Source organism: Podarcis bocagei, assembly GCF_964188305.1.
Source record: "Podarcis bocagei genome assembly, chromosome: 7".
In the NCBI taxonomy this organism is placed as follows: domain Eukaryota; kingdom Metazoa; phylum Chordata; class Lepidosauria; order Squamata; family Lacertidae; genus Podarcis; species Podarcis bocagei.
The window spans coordinates 27,702,859-27,719,397 of NC_138132.1; the positions used below are offsets into that span (position 1 = coordinate 27,702,859).

General features: G+C 46.3%; 1 protein-coding gene across 1 annotated transcript in view; it reads right to left on the reverse strand.

Annotated features, from left to right (window-relative positions):
• The window catches only part of RPS6KA1 (ribosomal protein S6 kinase A1), a 93,075-nt gene extending 78,966 nt beyond the window's left edge, over positions 1-14,109 (reverse strand). Inside the window, 3 exon segments of the mRNA XM_081202746.1 lie at positions 11,112-11,229; positions 11,232-11,262; positions 13,684-14,109. Of these exon segments, the coding sequence (XP_081058872.1) occupies positions 11,112-11,229; positions 11,232-11,262; positions 13,684-13,818 (284 nt within the window). The 5' untranslated portion in view covers positions 13,819-14,109.
• Between the last annotated feature and the right edge of the window lie 2,430 nt (positions 14,110-16,539).

A 16,539-nucleotide genomic window follows, 5' to 3' on the forward strand; every position in this document is an offset into this window, starting at 1 on the left:
TGTTTCGGGGCTGTGCCACTTGATGCTATGGTGGTGGTGATGAAAGCTTATGATTGCTTTGCACTTTTAAAAAAATCCCTGTACAGAAAACTAGCACATCAGAGAGAAAAGGTTTTGCATGCAGCTCCTCACCTGCAGTCTAAAGTAGCACAGTCCAGAATGCCCCCATACCTTTCCCTTGAATGGCTCTCCCAGGCAGGCACCCTTTTACTGTCATGCTAATCCCCACACCTGTCATCTGCCACACTTACACAGAGCACAATCATTTCCCCTCCTGATACTCATCTCACGCCAGGCAGGCAGCCAGAGTTTCCAGCTTCTCCCAAACTGAGAATATAGATAACATTCCCCTGTTATGTGGTGAGTAAACAAACAAACCCTCTTTCAGCAGTAAGGACATTAAAGAGGACCCCAAGTCCAGAGTGGTGAAGTCCCAATCTGTATGGAGCTGTGCCCTTTGGATAGTGTAAAGGATCCTACTCCAAAAGCTTAGTTAACCCAAGGGTCAATTCAGCCCTTAGGGCTACTGTTGTTTGTGACAGAAAAGACTGCCAGCCTTTACTTTAAATGTCACAGTATTTGAAGGGACTGAATTATTTATTTAATGAGGCAACATTATTCTTTTGAAGCAAAGAAAAGAGTTGGAGGAAACCCACCTACCCCCACAGGGCAGTCTGAGACAAACACAGCAGGGTGCATTTCTTCCTTTTCCCTTTACCTAATGTAAAGTTTAACCACTCCTTTGGTTACTGCATTGAGCCAACTGGTTAAGAATAAATAGTAATAGACAGAGAAAGTAGTGATGCCTTTAAACAGGCACGTGCTGGCAAAGGTTGGCAAAGCCAGGTTTGAACAGATCAATGGCTGTTCCAGTTGTGTGTGCGTCAAGCCAGTCCACCTGAAAATGAACTGTGTATTTTGCAGAAAAGTCTTACAATAAAACTGCAGTTCTCATAAGACTAGCTGTATCTCAAACAACCAAAAATGTATTAGCATAAACCAGGTAATCAATAGGGTAAACCAGACAGTCAACAAAGGAGATAAAATGGGACGTTCGCCCTCCTTGCTATCCTTTCCTTACAATACAAGGGATTAGACAAAACTGAAATCTACAAATAATGCCGCCTCACATTAGTGCTTCTAGGCTGGGTGGATAGGGAAACGGTGTGCAACATAATTATGAATATTACACACCCTTGTACATTTTGTATGCAACTGAAAAAAATCCAATGTTCTTTAACTAAGTAAGATGTCCGTTCGTCCTTCCTTCCTTCCCTCTCATGAGCCATTTCCTCTTTCTCATTCAAGAAGCACCCTGGGTGCCTTAATTAACATAAATCGAAGCATTGTTTAGGACAGGGATGGGGCTCTCCAAGCCTGGGGGCCAAATGCAGCCCTTTAAACCAGTGTTTCCCAACCACTGTTCCGCGGCACACTAGTGTGCCGCGAGATGTTGCCTGGTGTGCCGCGAGATGTTGCCTGGAGGGAGGCGGGCGAGTCGGGCGGCGAGAGGCGGGGCGGCGGCGAGGAGAGGCCGCCCAGCGTGGGGCTCTCGCCGTCTGCCTGCCTGGCTGCCTGCGAGCTCGGCGGGCAGCGCCTCCGTCCGCAGCGCCCGCCTCGCGGCTCTCATTCCCTGCCCCTGCCAAAGCTCACCCAGCCAAGCCGCGCTCTCCTTCCTGCCTCACTTTGCTGCCTCCTCCCCCCCCCACCCCCAAAGCTTGGAGGTTCCCCGGCAAGGGGGGGGGAAAAAATTGAAACTTACACTTTCGTGCGTCCCTCCCGGCGTGACGCTGCGCGCTGACGTCACGGGGCTGTAATGGTGGTGTGCCTCGAGATTTTTTTCATCAAACAAGTGTGCCTTTGCCCAAAAAAGGTTGGGAAACACTGCTTTAAACTACTCTATCTGGCCCTTCTCAAGGCCACACCTTCTCCTAAGCCACACCCCTCACCAACCATACTTCCGACCTCATGTTATTGCTTGGCTGGAATGTCATTTGTTGCTTGCTTCACCCATGTTTTCCTCTGGTCCCACCCACCACTGGTATGTGGCCTCAGCAAGATCTCCCAGATGGGAATGTGGCACCTGAGCTGAAAAGGTTGCCCCACTCTCAGTGTAGGCTTCTAACTCTTCTTTGCTGAACATTCAAATTCTTAAAATTTATTAAAAAGGCAGAATGCTCATGCTATGTCAGGTTCCTGCTAACAAAGATGGCTGGCAGTAGCCAGTATGGGCCGCATAATCAACCCTGCTAGCTTCTTCTAGTCTTCACAGTAAGGAGACACTACCACTTTCCAGGCAATAGTCTCAAAGTCCCGAGTGTGTTTAACACTCCTGAACCAACAGCCTAGGAACTCCTGGGCACACAGCCTAGGGCACTGGCCTGCAACTGGTGGGTCAGGACCCACTATTGAGTCACAGCCTGATCTAAGGTGAGCTGTAGCAACAGCACTACCAAACCAAAAATATGTGGTTAAAATAAAAGGATCCGCTGGTGGGTCCAGGTCTGAAAAGGTTAGAGCAGCCTTGTAAATAAGCTCACAAACATTACTAACCAGGAAAGAACAAAAGTCTTGCTACAACACACTTATTTGGGCTAGCCCTCTGGAAATTGTTAACCTGTGAAAAACTTTATTAGCAGGCCGGCTCTATCATTAGGCAGAGAAAGGCAGCTGCCTCAGGCTAGAGTTTTAAATATAATCTCTTCAAAATAACACTACCGCTATGCCTTTCAGTGCTCCACCCTAAGGTTCACCTTAACAGAACAACACACACACCCAACACACCACCCACATAAAGCACTGATCAAGATTTGCCTTATCTCTGTCCTAAATGAGACTGAGACTAGGAGCTTACAGCATAGCCTCCAGATTCTGCATGGCAGCAAGCACACTGCAAAGCATTAAAGGAGAACTGTCAGGGTTCCTTGCAACCAGAGCACCAGTATGCCATTTGCCAGTCAGCCATTAATCAGCCCAATCATATGCACATTTGATTCAGAAGGAAGTTAGGGCAAGCAGAAGGTCCCAAATTCAATCCCAGACATCTTCATTTAAAAGTTTCAGAGAGCAGGGTAAGAGGAAAGCCTCCCTCTGCCCGAGACCCTGGAGAACCACTGGTAGCCAGTGTGGAAAATGCTAAACTTGAAGGATGGATAGTCTGAATTCTTCATATGCTCATGTTCCCCCTTTGGACCATGATACTGCACTAGCTCATTCTTGTGAATTACAAAAGGACTGCAGAGCCACCTTGGTATCCTAGCATGGGTAAAAGATTGAGAGACCCGCGACACAATCTTCACCATACATTTAAAGCACTCATACCAATGATGTTGGAAAATTGTAGCTTGTTAAGGGTGCTGAGAGTTGTTCCCTCACAGAGCTGCCATTCTTACAATGCCCTGCCTGGCCACTCTGGGAAAACTCTCAACACCCTTAAACTACAGCTCCTAGAATGTTTGTCAGAAGCCATGACCATTAATGTGGTATAAGAGAAATATATTATACAGATGTGGCCCTGGTCTGCAGGTACAGCAGAATGAGAATCCTGAACTGGCAGAGAGGACTGTGCCACTTAAAGCACTACCTACCTTCATATAGGAACAGCACAAAAACTCCTGGCAGGTCAAAGGGGAGCAAGGCTCTGCAGAGCATTACCGTTTTATAATGTTCTACTTGCAAAAAGTTTCCCCCTGCCACATTGCAGGGTGGGAGAATTCAGAAGTGCATTCTGCCTGCAGTTGAAAGTGGTGTAAGTCCAGGACCAGCAGCCCAATACATTTTCCTGCCTGAGGTAAAGGGCAAGATAGCACCCTCTCATTCTTCATAAGAAGCCAACTAGATTTGCTGTCGAATTTTTCTTCAACACTGACAATGCCATCCAGTGAACCAGCAGGCAATGATTATTCTTATAATAATTATTATTAGTCACCCTTCACTCTAAGATTCCAGGGCAAAACAAAAACACAATATCAAAAACTTAACAACTTAAGGTAAAGGTAAAGGTACCCCTGCCCGTACGAGCCAGTCTTGACAGACTCTAGGTTTGTGCGCTCATCTCACTCTAGAGGCCGGGAGCCAGCGCTGTCCGCAGACACTTCCGGGTCACATGGCCAGCGTGACGAAGCTGCTCTGGTGAACCAGCACCAGAGCAGCACACGGAAACGTCATTTACCTTCCCGCTATAAAGCGGTACCTATTTATCTACTTGCACTTAAGGGTGCTTTCGAACTGCTAGGTGGGCAGGAGCTGGGACCGAACGACGGGAGCTCACCCCGCCGCGGGGATTCAAACCGCTGACCATGCGATTGGCAAGTCCTAGGCGCTGAGGTTTTACCCACAGCGCCACCTGCATCATAACAACTTACAATCACAACTTACAATCACACTTATAACTTACAAACTTATAACAACTTACAATCACAGAAATAAGGTGGGTCCTAAAAAATATACCACTCAAGTGTCAAAAGGCAGCATAAAGAGATGCTTTGCTGAAAGCTGTATAATGAAGATACCGGAAGTACCTCTATGCTGAGGGAGTTCCAGGGTCACTGCTACCCCCAAACTTCTGAAGGCAGTGGAGCAACCAAGATGGAGCAAGCAAGTGGAGCAAGCCAATCTTAACACCCAAGATGGTTTTGTAGGGGAGGAGTTAGACTTCCCTTGGTCACTCTCTAACATAGCCCATCTTTCCATCTCAGGCCTCTACCACTGCATACGCCCTAGGGAGGTCACTTGGGTGCTGCTAATGCAGCTGTTTGACTTCACCCTCAGAAGTGCACTCCATTGTCTCTAGAGACAGACAGATGCCAACAACAACTACTTGCATGTGCAGACCAGGTGCCTGATGGAGATGCCTGATCATTTGACCAAGGACATATTTAGAACCATTCCACAGGCTTTCAGAACAGCACCTTTCTATAACAAAGTAAAAAATGCAGGGGCTGGCACCCTACCAATCCTACCAATCCTGGTTTGCGGGACTGTCACCCAGACCATTCCTAGGTGACAAGCCAAGCTACACCATGACAGACAAGAACACAAGTTCTCAGTCTCAAGAGCAAATGTGGGTTAATAAGTTTAGAATGTTTGACTAAGGTCCAAAACGGAGGTACAAATCCCCATTCAGCCATGAAATTCACTGGGTGATCTTGGGTAATCTTGGGCAAGTCTCACCATCTCGCAAATTAACCCACCTAACATGGTTGTTGTGAGGCTAAAATGGGCTATCCTGATCCCTTTAGTTGAAGAGCGGGATAAAAGTGTAGCACATAAATACCCAGGACACAATTTCATTAATTTGGATGAATCACTGAGCCCTACTCAGCCTGGCTCACCCTCCTCACAAAGCTGTAAAAGCTTGCATTTGCATTCCTAGGATAGAAAATGAATTCTAAATATATGGATTGAGAGTTATGTGGGTTCCTTGCTTTAGATGTTAAAACATTACCACTTTGGGGTGGGTGGGGAACCCTCCAGTGTGTTTAGACTGCTAACCTGCTGCTTCAGAGATTTGCAATCCAATCCCCCTCCCCACTTTCCACCTGCCTTTCTATTTACATCAGATCTTACCACACAGCTGTTTCAGACAAGCATTAAATAAACTCTATCCAAGTCAGGCCTGGAAGCCTCAATTATTCATACCTTTGGAGCAAAGCTGGAAGTTGTCCTTAAAAATAGTTTGAGCCAGAAGTTTTGAGATTTCTTCTTTTTAAACAAATCCACAAGGATGCTATTCCTCAAGGGGGCAAAGTTACAACAACCTTGGTGTGGCAAGCTAAGATCAATGCAGTGCATTAATGCCTCAACCTCAGGGCAGAATGAATAAAATCCCCTCCAGGATTCTTAATGTTCAGACTCTTCCTGCTCTGCTTAAAGAGAATAACTCAATCGTGTCACGACAGCTGGAAGTCTGCTTGTGGGCATGTTCAACCGAGGATCGGGAAAAGCAATCCTCTCTCTTCCTTCCCGCCCCCCCCCCCCCGCCCTCCTTCAACTCTTTTCCAACCGGGGAAGGAAAGAAGGAAGGAAGTACCTAACCATTAGCTGCAGGTCTCCGACGTAACATATAAAGCTACACATTGATCGGCCCAATGATGCGGGTTGGGTTACTTTTTAATTGCAGGAAAGAGCTTTTTCTGCAATAGTTTCCAGGAGAGGCAAGCAACCGCTTTCATTGGGCCAAAGGACAACGATAACGAAACTTATACGTACATACAATCAAAGAGAATCCGACCCGCTTCTTCACAGATTGTGTCAACCTATGTAGTGACTTCTGCATGTAAGGGGCGGGGGGGGGGCGCTCGACACACTGCCACCCGCTCCCCAACTCACAGCAGCCCCACGACCCAATCCCAGCCTGCAAATAAGAGAGCTGGAACACGCGCGCTCTCGGTCCTTTGCGCGGAGGCGCAGACGCCACTCCTTTGCAGGCAATCCTGGAAAAAAGTCACCAGGAGACCTTCGCCCTCCGAGGGAAGGCAGGCAGGCGATGCCCCACCGCCGCCTCCTTCGACTCACCTAGCGCCCCTCTCCCTCCCTCCTCCGGAGCCCCACCGCCACCACCTCTCACCTCCGCGTCCAGCTCCATGTCCACCAGCTCCATGTCGGGCCAAGGTTCCGCTCCCAGCTGGGCAAGCGGCATTGCGGCTGCTTCCTCGGAGCCCCGAGAAATGCTGCAAGTCCGGCTAATAGGGGATCTCGATCTCTCCTTCCTCCGCCTCCAGCCGCGCTTCAGGCTTCTTTACGCGCGCTGCGGCGGAGCTGCGAGTAGGGCGGCCGGGCAGTCAGGCGCTGCGCTCGACCACTGCCGCCCTTCGCCTCTCGGCGCTGCGGGCTACTCGGGCGCCCGAAGACTTTCTGCGCCGCCGCTTGTTTCCCCCGCTCCACCAGCACACTCAGCGTCGGGCTCCGCTCTCCCCGGGAAGGAGGAGCTGGATGCCGGCCCCTGGCGCCTTATTGGCTGCTCGGCCTAGCGGGGAAGAAGAGGGTGGCTCCTCCTCGACTCCGGCTGATTCTCCGGCCCAGCCCGGGGCCCGCACGCTCCGGGGAAGGGCGGAGAGGAGCAAGAAAGCCCACCTCCTCGCAGCTGCTCCAGGTAGTAGTACCTCGCTTCCCCGCAGTTCCTCCTCCAAATGCTCCCGCCGTCGTAAATTCCCAATTAAGTCATCCATCCGCAATCGCGGCCGCCGCTCTGGCGTCTTCATCCTGCTGCGTGCGATCCTAAGCATGCTTGGTAGAAAGTCCGTTGCCTGCCTCCTGCCCGCCCATCCACATTAGATATCATGGGACTTACTTCCGTGTAAAAGGGCCAAGGAGTGCGCTGTTAGTGGCAGTTCGATCCTAGCTAAACCGTGTTTGCAGGAAAGCAAGTCCTGTTGAATTCGGGGGTGGGAGAGACACTGGGTGTTACTCTCAAGTAAGGAATCTTAAGTTTGATAACCGCGTAGAGCCAATTACCAGCATTCATTCCCTGTTAACTACCACGTTTTTTAGTGACTAACATGCATTAGCCTGCAGTCTTGTACAGATTTACCTGGGAAGTCATTCACATTCACATTCACAGGGGACTTTTAGATAGACATGAATAGGATCGCACTATTCCTGTAGGGCAGCCTTTCTAGCACACTTCAGCTGGAGTTTATGAGCTGTAGTCCAAAGCACCCGGAGGGCACCAGGTTGGGGAAGGCTGATGTAGAGCTAGGAGAGTGGGGAGGAACTTCTTGCAGCTTGAAGGCCACATGACAATGGGTGTGTGTGGCCAGTGGCAAAAGTGAACAAAATGAATGCAAATTTTGCCTTTGTGCAGTAGGCTAGTTTCTACAAACACTCCTCTCTCTCCTCTATCCAGGCAAGAAATAGGCATTATCAGAAATCAAAGAGACATTCTGGCCAGGTGAAAACACTCAATGAGAATGGCAAAGCAGGGCTGGTGAGGGGTGTGGCTTCAGAGAGGGTGCAGCCTGTGAAGAGTCCCAAGAGGCCTGGCAGACCACATTGGGGTCCTGGGACCTGAGGCTCCCCATTCTTGGGCTAGGATCATGTAAAACAGGATCTGAATCCCTGCTCAGTCATGAAGCTCACTGAGTGATCATGGGCCAATCAGTGTATCTCATATTAACCTGCCTCAGAGGGTTATTGTAAAAATGAAACGAGAAGGAAAACAGCCATGAATCCTACCATTTCCCTGGCTGAATGTTCTTGAACCTTGATAATGCCTCATTGCTTGCTATCCAGCCTCAGGACTGTCCCCAGAATGCCATATTTGCCCTGCTGCGTGCCCTCCTTGTGGTTTTGTCTGGCTGAATGTGTTTTTGAATTGTGCAGATGCTTCATTGCTTACCCCCCCTCTCTCTCCATATGTACATTAACTTTTGCATGGCTGCATTGTAGCCTACTGTACAAAGATAGGAGTCACATCCTTGTTCTGACCACCACTGGCATGTGGATCTTGAGAGGTGTCATACAAGGATATGTGGGTCTCAGGCTGAAAAAGGTTCCCTAACCCTAAGTACCCCCCCTGGTTTTCCTCTGAAATCCTAACACGGGGGTGGGGGTGTGTGTTAATCCTCTTTGACTTGATGGCCACACTCACCCTTGGCCAACTATCTGGAGCATGCACACCAGTAGCAAATGAGTCCATCCCACATTCTCACACACATACAACCTCCGTAGCAGATGCATGAAGATCAGTTCAAGAGGGCAGTTTTTGCCCCCCCCCATTCATCACTTTATCAGTCTGATGACCATAGGTGAATTTTGCATTCCCATCAGGGTGCTGGGTTGGGCAGAGGTGCTTAAACCTCTTTGTCCATCAAAGCAGTGCATCTAATTTATTTGTGTCACCAAACCTGGTGCCACCAAACCTGGTGGGAACTTTGGGGGCTATTAAGAATATGCTTGGGAGGTGGCAGAAGTTAGCACCCATGCACTAAGGACTAGAAGCATGATAGGTCTTGTGGAAGGGGTTACCCTGTATCTATCCATATTATTGCAGTCACATGCTTGCTTTCCCGAGTCATCATGAAACTGAATGACCACCACTGCCTTTGAGCACCAAGCAGACTTTATATGAAAAGTATTTCCCACAAGTTAGGGCCCTTCAGATTCTTGGAATGTGAAATGCTGACTTATTTTTAAAGAGGCATGCCATGCCAAATCTTTGCAAGGCCTGGACCTTCATCAATATTTCTAGCCAACAGAAGTGGCCAAAATCTCTTTGGTTTGGTTATTTAATTGCTAGGAAATTTCTGACCCAGAGGTCAGGACTGCCCACTGTAAATGTGGGAAATGTGTTAAAAATAAAACAGCTTCCTTTTTATTTATTCAAAAGTCACCAGATAGGTAGGTGCACAGTAACCAGAAGGAATTGCACCACTGCGATGTCAAGGTCACAGTGGGAGGTTAATGGCCAACATCCACAGGGATCATGTGTGCAGCATGGCAAAGCATGCCCAATACAATTTAAAAACTGGAGGAAAATCTCTGCTGTTCCTTCTTCGCCCCCTCATTAATAGACTTGCCGCAAGTATTTCATCCCAAGGAAATTGGCATATTGACAGCATACCTGACAACGGTAATGGGAAATTAAAATATCAGTAGTTTTAAATATCTTAATTTAAATTGCAAGTAAAGTATGACACCCTTGTTCTGGCACATCAGAACAGCATTGGTGCCACCAGAGCAAGACTTAGGGGCAGAAGACTAGGGCCCCACTCAGCAGAATGAGCTGGAGCCCCCCCCCCAAAAAAAAATGTTGCAGGGCTGGCTTATCACAGTTCTGAAGCAATACAGACATTACCCTCTGAAAATCCTCCCCATCACATCCAAGAATAGTATTAAATCTGTAAGTCTAATATTATGTAACTGCATCACTTCTGAACAGTGCCAGAAGGACCATAGAATCATAGAGTTGGAAGAGACCACAAGGGCCATCGAGTCCAACCCCCTGCCAAGCATGAAACACCACCAGAGCACTCCTGACATATGGTTGTCAAGCCTCTGCTTAAAGACCTCCAAAAAAGGAGACTCCACCACACTCCTTGGCAGCAAATTCCACTGTCGAACAGCTCTTACTGTCAGGAACTTCTTCCTAATGTTTAGGTGGAATCTTCTTTCTTGTAGTTTGGATCCATTGCTCCGTGTCCGCTTCTCTGGAGCAGCAGAAAACAACCTTTCTCCCTCCTCTATGTGACATCCTTTTATATATTTGAACATGGCTATCATATCACCCCTTAACCTCCTCTTCTCCAGGCTAAACATGCCCAGCTCCCTTAGCCGTTCCTCATAAGGCATCGTTTCCAGGCCTTTGACCATTTTGATTGCCCTCCTCTGGACATGTTCCAGTTTGTCAGTGTCCTTCTTGAACTGTGGTACCCAGAACTGGACACAGTACTCCAGGTGAGGTCTGACCAGAGCAGAATACAGTGGCACTATTACTTCCCTTGATCTAGATGCTATACTCCTATTGATGCAGCCCAGAATTGCATTGGCTTTTTTAGCTGCCGCGTCACACTGTTGGCTCATGTCAAGTTTGTGGTCAACCAAGACTCCTAGATCCTTTTCACATGTACTGCTCTCAAGCCAGGTGTCCCCCATCTTGTATTTGTGCCTCTCATATTTTTTTTTGCCCAAGTGCAATACTTTACATTTCTCCCTGTTAAAATTCATCTTGTTTGTTTTTGCCCAGTTCTCTAATCTGTCAAGGTCGTTTTGAAGTGTGATCCTGTCCTCTGGGGTGTTAGCCACCCCTCCCAGTTTGGTGTCATCTGCAAATTTGATCAGGATGCCCTTGAGTCCATCATCCAAGTCGTTGATAAAGATGTTGAATAAGACCGGGCCCAAGACAGAACCCTGTGGCACCCCACTAGTCACTCTTCTCCAGGATGAAGAGGAACCATTGATGAGCACCCTTTGGGTTCGGTCAGTCAGCCAGTTACAAATCCACTGAGTGATAGCATAGTCAAGACCACATTTTACCAGCTTCTTTACAAGAATATCATGGGGCACCTTGTCAAATGCCTTGCTGAAATCAAGGTAGGCTACATCCAAGTAAAGAGCAATGCATTTACACTATAGTATTATACAAAATGGAAATAATTCAATTGTCAAGTTACCTGTAGTGACTACTCAGGATCAGTTCCAGGGAATCAGGTAGGAAACCTTGGCAGATTGGAATAGAATTTGTGCCTTTCCTCTTGCAAGCAGTGGGTAGCAAATAGCCACTGCACTTACATACATGTAAGTTTTACGTAGAGGAGTTGAGGTCTACAAAAGAAGTGGGGGGAGAGAAGCAACATTGTGGAGTGTTCCTGTTCAAGATTCCAGCTAGCCATGCCCTTTCCCACAGTACTCCATGCCATTCCCCTAAGGGCTTCCATCTCTCCCCCTCAACAGATGCTTGCTGTTGTCTGCCCACTGAGCATTCAGGCCTCCTTAGGCTGTCTCTGGAACTCTCCCACTGCTTCTTTTTCTCAAGTGTTTTTGTACTTCTGCAAACCTTGAGGTTCTCCTAAGCCTGCCAATCCCTCTCTCTTGTGCATGGATGGTGTTGTGTTGGTTACATAAGGATTAGCTCTTCAGAGAGTGAGTTGTCACAGATTGTGCTGTGTTTCATTTCATTGCCATTTGGCCCCACTTTCTTCTTCATATCAATGTGTATCTGTGTATCTGTCTGCTAACTAAGGATAACACTTCATGCACCTGGCAAAGTTGGCGCTAGTCCACCAAAGCTTCTGTTCATCTTTAAGGTGTCGCAAAATGCTTTGATGTGTTTGCTGTAACAGACTATCCCCTCTCTAAGCAACCTGTTACTGTGAGCTTTGCAGGTTACAAATGTTTTTCTCGTGTTTCCATTGTTGCTTCTGAATGTGTAAAGTACTGATATGAGCAGAACGATGCCAGTTTGGATAGCTACATCATGACATGCAGAGAAAAGAGGAATAATGCTGCCGGGGGGTGCCGTTTCAGTAGCACCTTCCCTGTAATGAGATGATGATATGCAATGAACCTCTTGTAGAGCTTGTGTTTGCTTTTCATGGAGACGAAAATGAACCAGCTACAGCAATAACTAACAAAAAAAAGAAGAAGAGGGAACACAACAGGAACATTGCTGCCATTCACAGGCACGTCTGCTCCTTTGATGTGAACAGAAAGGAAAGAACGGCACTTGGAGACATCAATGAATGCAATTTAAAAAAAATGAAAATAACAAGTGACACCAGCTGCTGCCTCTGGAGCAAAGTAAATGAAATTCCAGGATGGTATGACTTTAAACAAAAATGCAAAGAGTGAAGGGTCATATAAATCAGTATGCTTGGCAATGCCTTGTAAATTGTTGATGTGAAAATGACAGTTGATAAACTCATGGTGGAGAGTTAACAACAATCATTTCATCTACTGCTTTTGAGTTCTCTTCCAATTTCCCACTCTAACATATACAGTCGTACCTCTACTTACGTATCCCTCTGGATACGGAATCTTTGGATTAGAGCCAAGGCAAACCTGGAAGTGTGTACTTCCGGGTTTTGCCACGCACGCATGCGCATAAGCGCTCAATCACGTCATGCGCAGAAGCGCACCTCTATTTACATAATTTTCGGGGTGTTAATTAAGTTTGTATCCAGAGGGTCCACTGTAAAGCATATTGAAAAAGAGGACAGGGGTTTGTGCACCTGTGTAGAAGAGTAGATTTCAGTGGTGTACCACCCCTGTAAGGCCTCACTGAGGATGGATGAGAAATCACCCTCTTATGTAGTCTCCTATTTTTATTTTAAGACATCTTGCATGATGTAGTGATGATGTGTGTGATTATAAAGGAAGGAAGAAGCAACCTATCTACTTGTGCATATTTCACCATTCAGAAAATCCTGAATGAGACATGTTAGCACTGTACAAAGAGCCCTGCTGGATCATACCAAAAGTCCATTTAAGTACAGCATCGCAGTGGCTAACCAGATTGCTTCCAGGAATACCACCGCCTGGACAGGAAGGCAGTAGTCGTCTCCAAATGCTGACTGCCTCAGCAACTGGTATTCAGTGCAGAGGTTCTCTGTTTAGCCATGGTGAATGTGATGGCCTGGTGCAAAAAAGGATAGGACTCATGCACCTTTAATTATAGTGTAGAAAAGGGAATTTCAATAGGTGGTGTTTGTCTGACAAGTAACACCTGCATTATCCTCTCTTCTACATACCGGTAATTATTAAAGGTGCAGGAGCCCTGTCTTCTTTTGCACCTGGAGAGCCTAAAACTGGTGACTAATAGCCATCAAAAGACGTAGAAACATAAGAACAGCTTGCTGAATCAGGCCAATAGCCCATCTAGTCCAGCATCCAGTGACCAAACAGATGCCTAACATATCCCCCATGATTCCCCCTTTAGTACTCAATACATCACATTCTAAAGCAGGCTTCTTCAAACTCAGCCCTCCAGATGTTTTTGGCCTACAACTCCCATGATCCCTAGCTAGCAGGACCAGTAGTCAGGGATGATGGGAATTGTAGTCTCAAAAAACATATGGAGGGCCAAGTTTGTTCTAAAGCAAAGGCAGAGAACCCTTTTCAGTCCGAGGGCCACATTCCCTCATGAGCAACTTTCCAGGTACCACATGCCAGTAGTGGGTGAGGCCAAAGCCAAGAATAGGTAGGAACAAAAGCAAAAGTGGGCAGAACAAAAGATATGACTATTACCTTTGTAGAGCAAGCTTTGTTATTGGCATCCATCTGTTTCAGGAGACAACGGAGGAGTATGCCTTTGGAGGTGAAGTCAATCCATTGGAGTTGCATTGCCTGCTGTAGCTGTAGAGACTGATATGGGAGAGACATGTTTTGTTGCAGCTGGGGCAAATGAAGGCATCCAGTTGTGCTGATGCAGGTGTACCATGGCAATTCTTCTTTCTATGCTTCTCCCAGCAGTCATTCCTCCCCTAGTCGCTGCTGTGGATACACGATCTGACTGATTGTCTCCAGGCACAGGAGCAGGCTACATTCCATTTACAAACATCTCTCAATCCAGGCAAGCCAGAGGTATTATCAGAGTTCAAGGACACATTCCAGCCAGGGAAACGGATTCAAGAAAGGAGTGGAGCAGAGCCTGGAGAGAAGGCCCTGACAGAGAGGATGGGAGGGCAGCATTATATATGTGGATCAGATATTTCTGTGCACTAAGAATTCCCAACTCTTAATCCTAAAGAAATGGGAAGATTGATTGGCTCTTACAATAGGGAGGCAGAGTTGGTGAGGCTGACTTTGAAATGGCAAAACCTGACCAAGTTATATTTCCCAAACCACTAGTTTCTAAAGCAAATGAAGTGTCACATTCACAGTCTTGGTATCAGAGGAGAGAGTCTAAGAAACTAAAGTGGCATTGCTGAAGAAATGGCCTCTCTTCCTGGGGAGGGCAGGGTCAGTTTCCTAGCTCATTTTCCAGCCCAGATAATAATTACTGAAATCCTCTGAAACATTCAAAAATGCATTCCCACTGCATGTGATTGATGCTATCAGCAAGCAATATTTAATGCCGGAAGTCATCCAACAATGGGGTTCTTGTTTACAGGCCCTTGGCATTTCACCACTGAAAATAGGTTTGCCACTTTGACGAGCAAATAAGGTGCTTCCACAAGTGGAATAGCACTCCTTTAATGTGTTTCATGTAATATATCACTTTTAAAATATCAGTTTCTCAGCAGAACCAGAAGCAAAAGTGGGCAGAGCAAAAGATGCCAGGAAAAGCGCATGCTTACATTTGAATGATCAGGTCTGTAGGTCTTCTGAGAGAAGGAGCAAATACACAAAATTACTATTGCTTAGGATGTAGAATCTGCTCAGTCTACAAAAACTATTATTGGGATAATTATAAGCCCCAACTAAAACATGTTTGAATTTCCAGTGCCATCTGGATAACCATCAAAAACAACCAGTTGTTCTTCATGCTGTATAAGTTGCAGGAGTTGCAACCTTTGGATCCCATGGTATGGAAGGTATGTGGGACCATCACCTGGCTGAAGCTAAACAGATCTAGGCCCAGTAAGTGTCTGGATGTGAGAACTTCCAGAAACTACATATATGCCATCTTGGTCTCCAGGATGGAAGAAAAGTAGTATCTAAACATTAAGAAAAACAATAAATATAATAATAGAATCCAGCTATCAAGGGCAGGATCTAGGGACAGATATTTCATCCTTTGAATTTCTATTTGGAGGGGAGGAAAAGTTGTCCTCCTGATTGCTGACCAAAACTTGGGGGGAAATCGGTCCAAGAACTGGGAAAACAAACCCCTAAATTGAACACATGAAAGTGCCTTTTCCTGAGTCATACCAGGGATTTTCTCTATGCAGACTACATGTTCTTCCACATACAGTCTATTCATGGTTACTCAAAAGTCAGTCGTAGGTTCAAATGTTACGGGCTCCCAGGAAATTCTATAAAAGACTTTAGTGAGTCTCTCATAAGTTGAAGCTTTACTTCCCAGGCCCTTTCCACCAACATCTACTCCTGTACTGGCATATGGTTCTGCCTAAATATTCTGAATTGTGGGAAAGCTCAAGAGTTGCTTAATGAGAAAAATTAAAAATCTGTGTACGTAATTATTCCGGGTTTGGGGCACATTCCTTGTTGTCTTTCCCCAACTTCATTTGTCCAGATGCAGAGTGAACAGTTCTCAGACTCTTAATATACATATACTCTCCTGCTAACAAATAACTGGTTCTTTTTTTTTCATTTTCCAATTCTATGGCACAGGCATGGCTGTACATGCGTACCAAAAACATTGCCATGGATCACATAATTCATCAGATGTACAAATCCTGTGCAAAGAATAAATTGTACAAAGCCAGCTGCAAAAACCCTTGAGAGAAAATGTTGTGCCTGATTTAAAAAAGAAAGGAAGTACAGTATGACATCCCCAGTGATGTCTCCAGCTTAAGGCAATCTATTCAGCAGCCTGAGGCTGCAGATTTAAACAGCACCAATTTATTTCTTGACCTGTCATAGATTCTGTGGTGCAGCTTCTTGCAGAAATTATTACACCGGAATCTACTACAACATGGTTATTTTAGGGAGGTTTGTTCCTTTTTCATAAGTTTTAATCCATTATTGAATCTCTTGCTTAAAATCATTGTCAGAGACAGAATCCTTGAAATATGTGGTGGTTTATTCTGTGCTGGGAAATGTTTTCAGCTGTGTTTGATCCATGATTGCATATGATTGGTAGCTTGTCCAAACAGCAGACCTGAAGGAGTGTCTCTACACCCATCGCTCAGCCCAGACACTGAGGTCCTCCTTTGAGGGTCTCCTAGCTGTTACCTCACTGAGAGAAGTGAGACAGAAGGCCTTCTCAGCAGTGGCACCCTCCCCGTGGAACACCCTCCCATCAGATGTCAAGGAGATAAAGAACTACACAACTTTTAGAAGACATCTGAAGGCAGCCCTGTAACAGAAAGTTTTTAATGTCTGACGTTTTACTATGTTTTTATATGCACTGTAAGCTGCCCAGATGGAGGGGGTATAAACATTTATTATTATTATTATTATTATTATTATTATTAT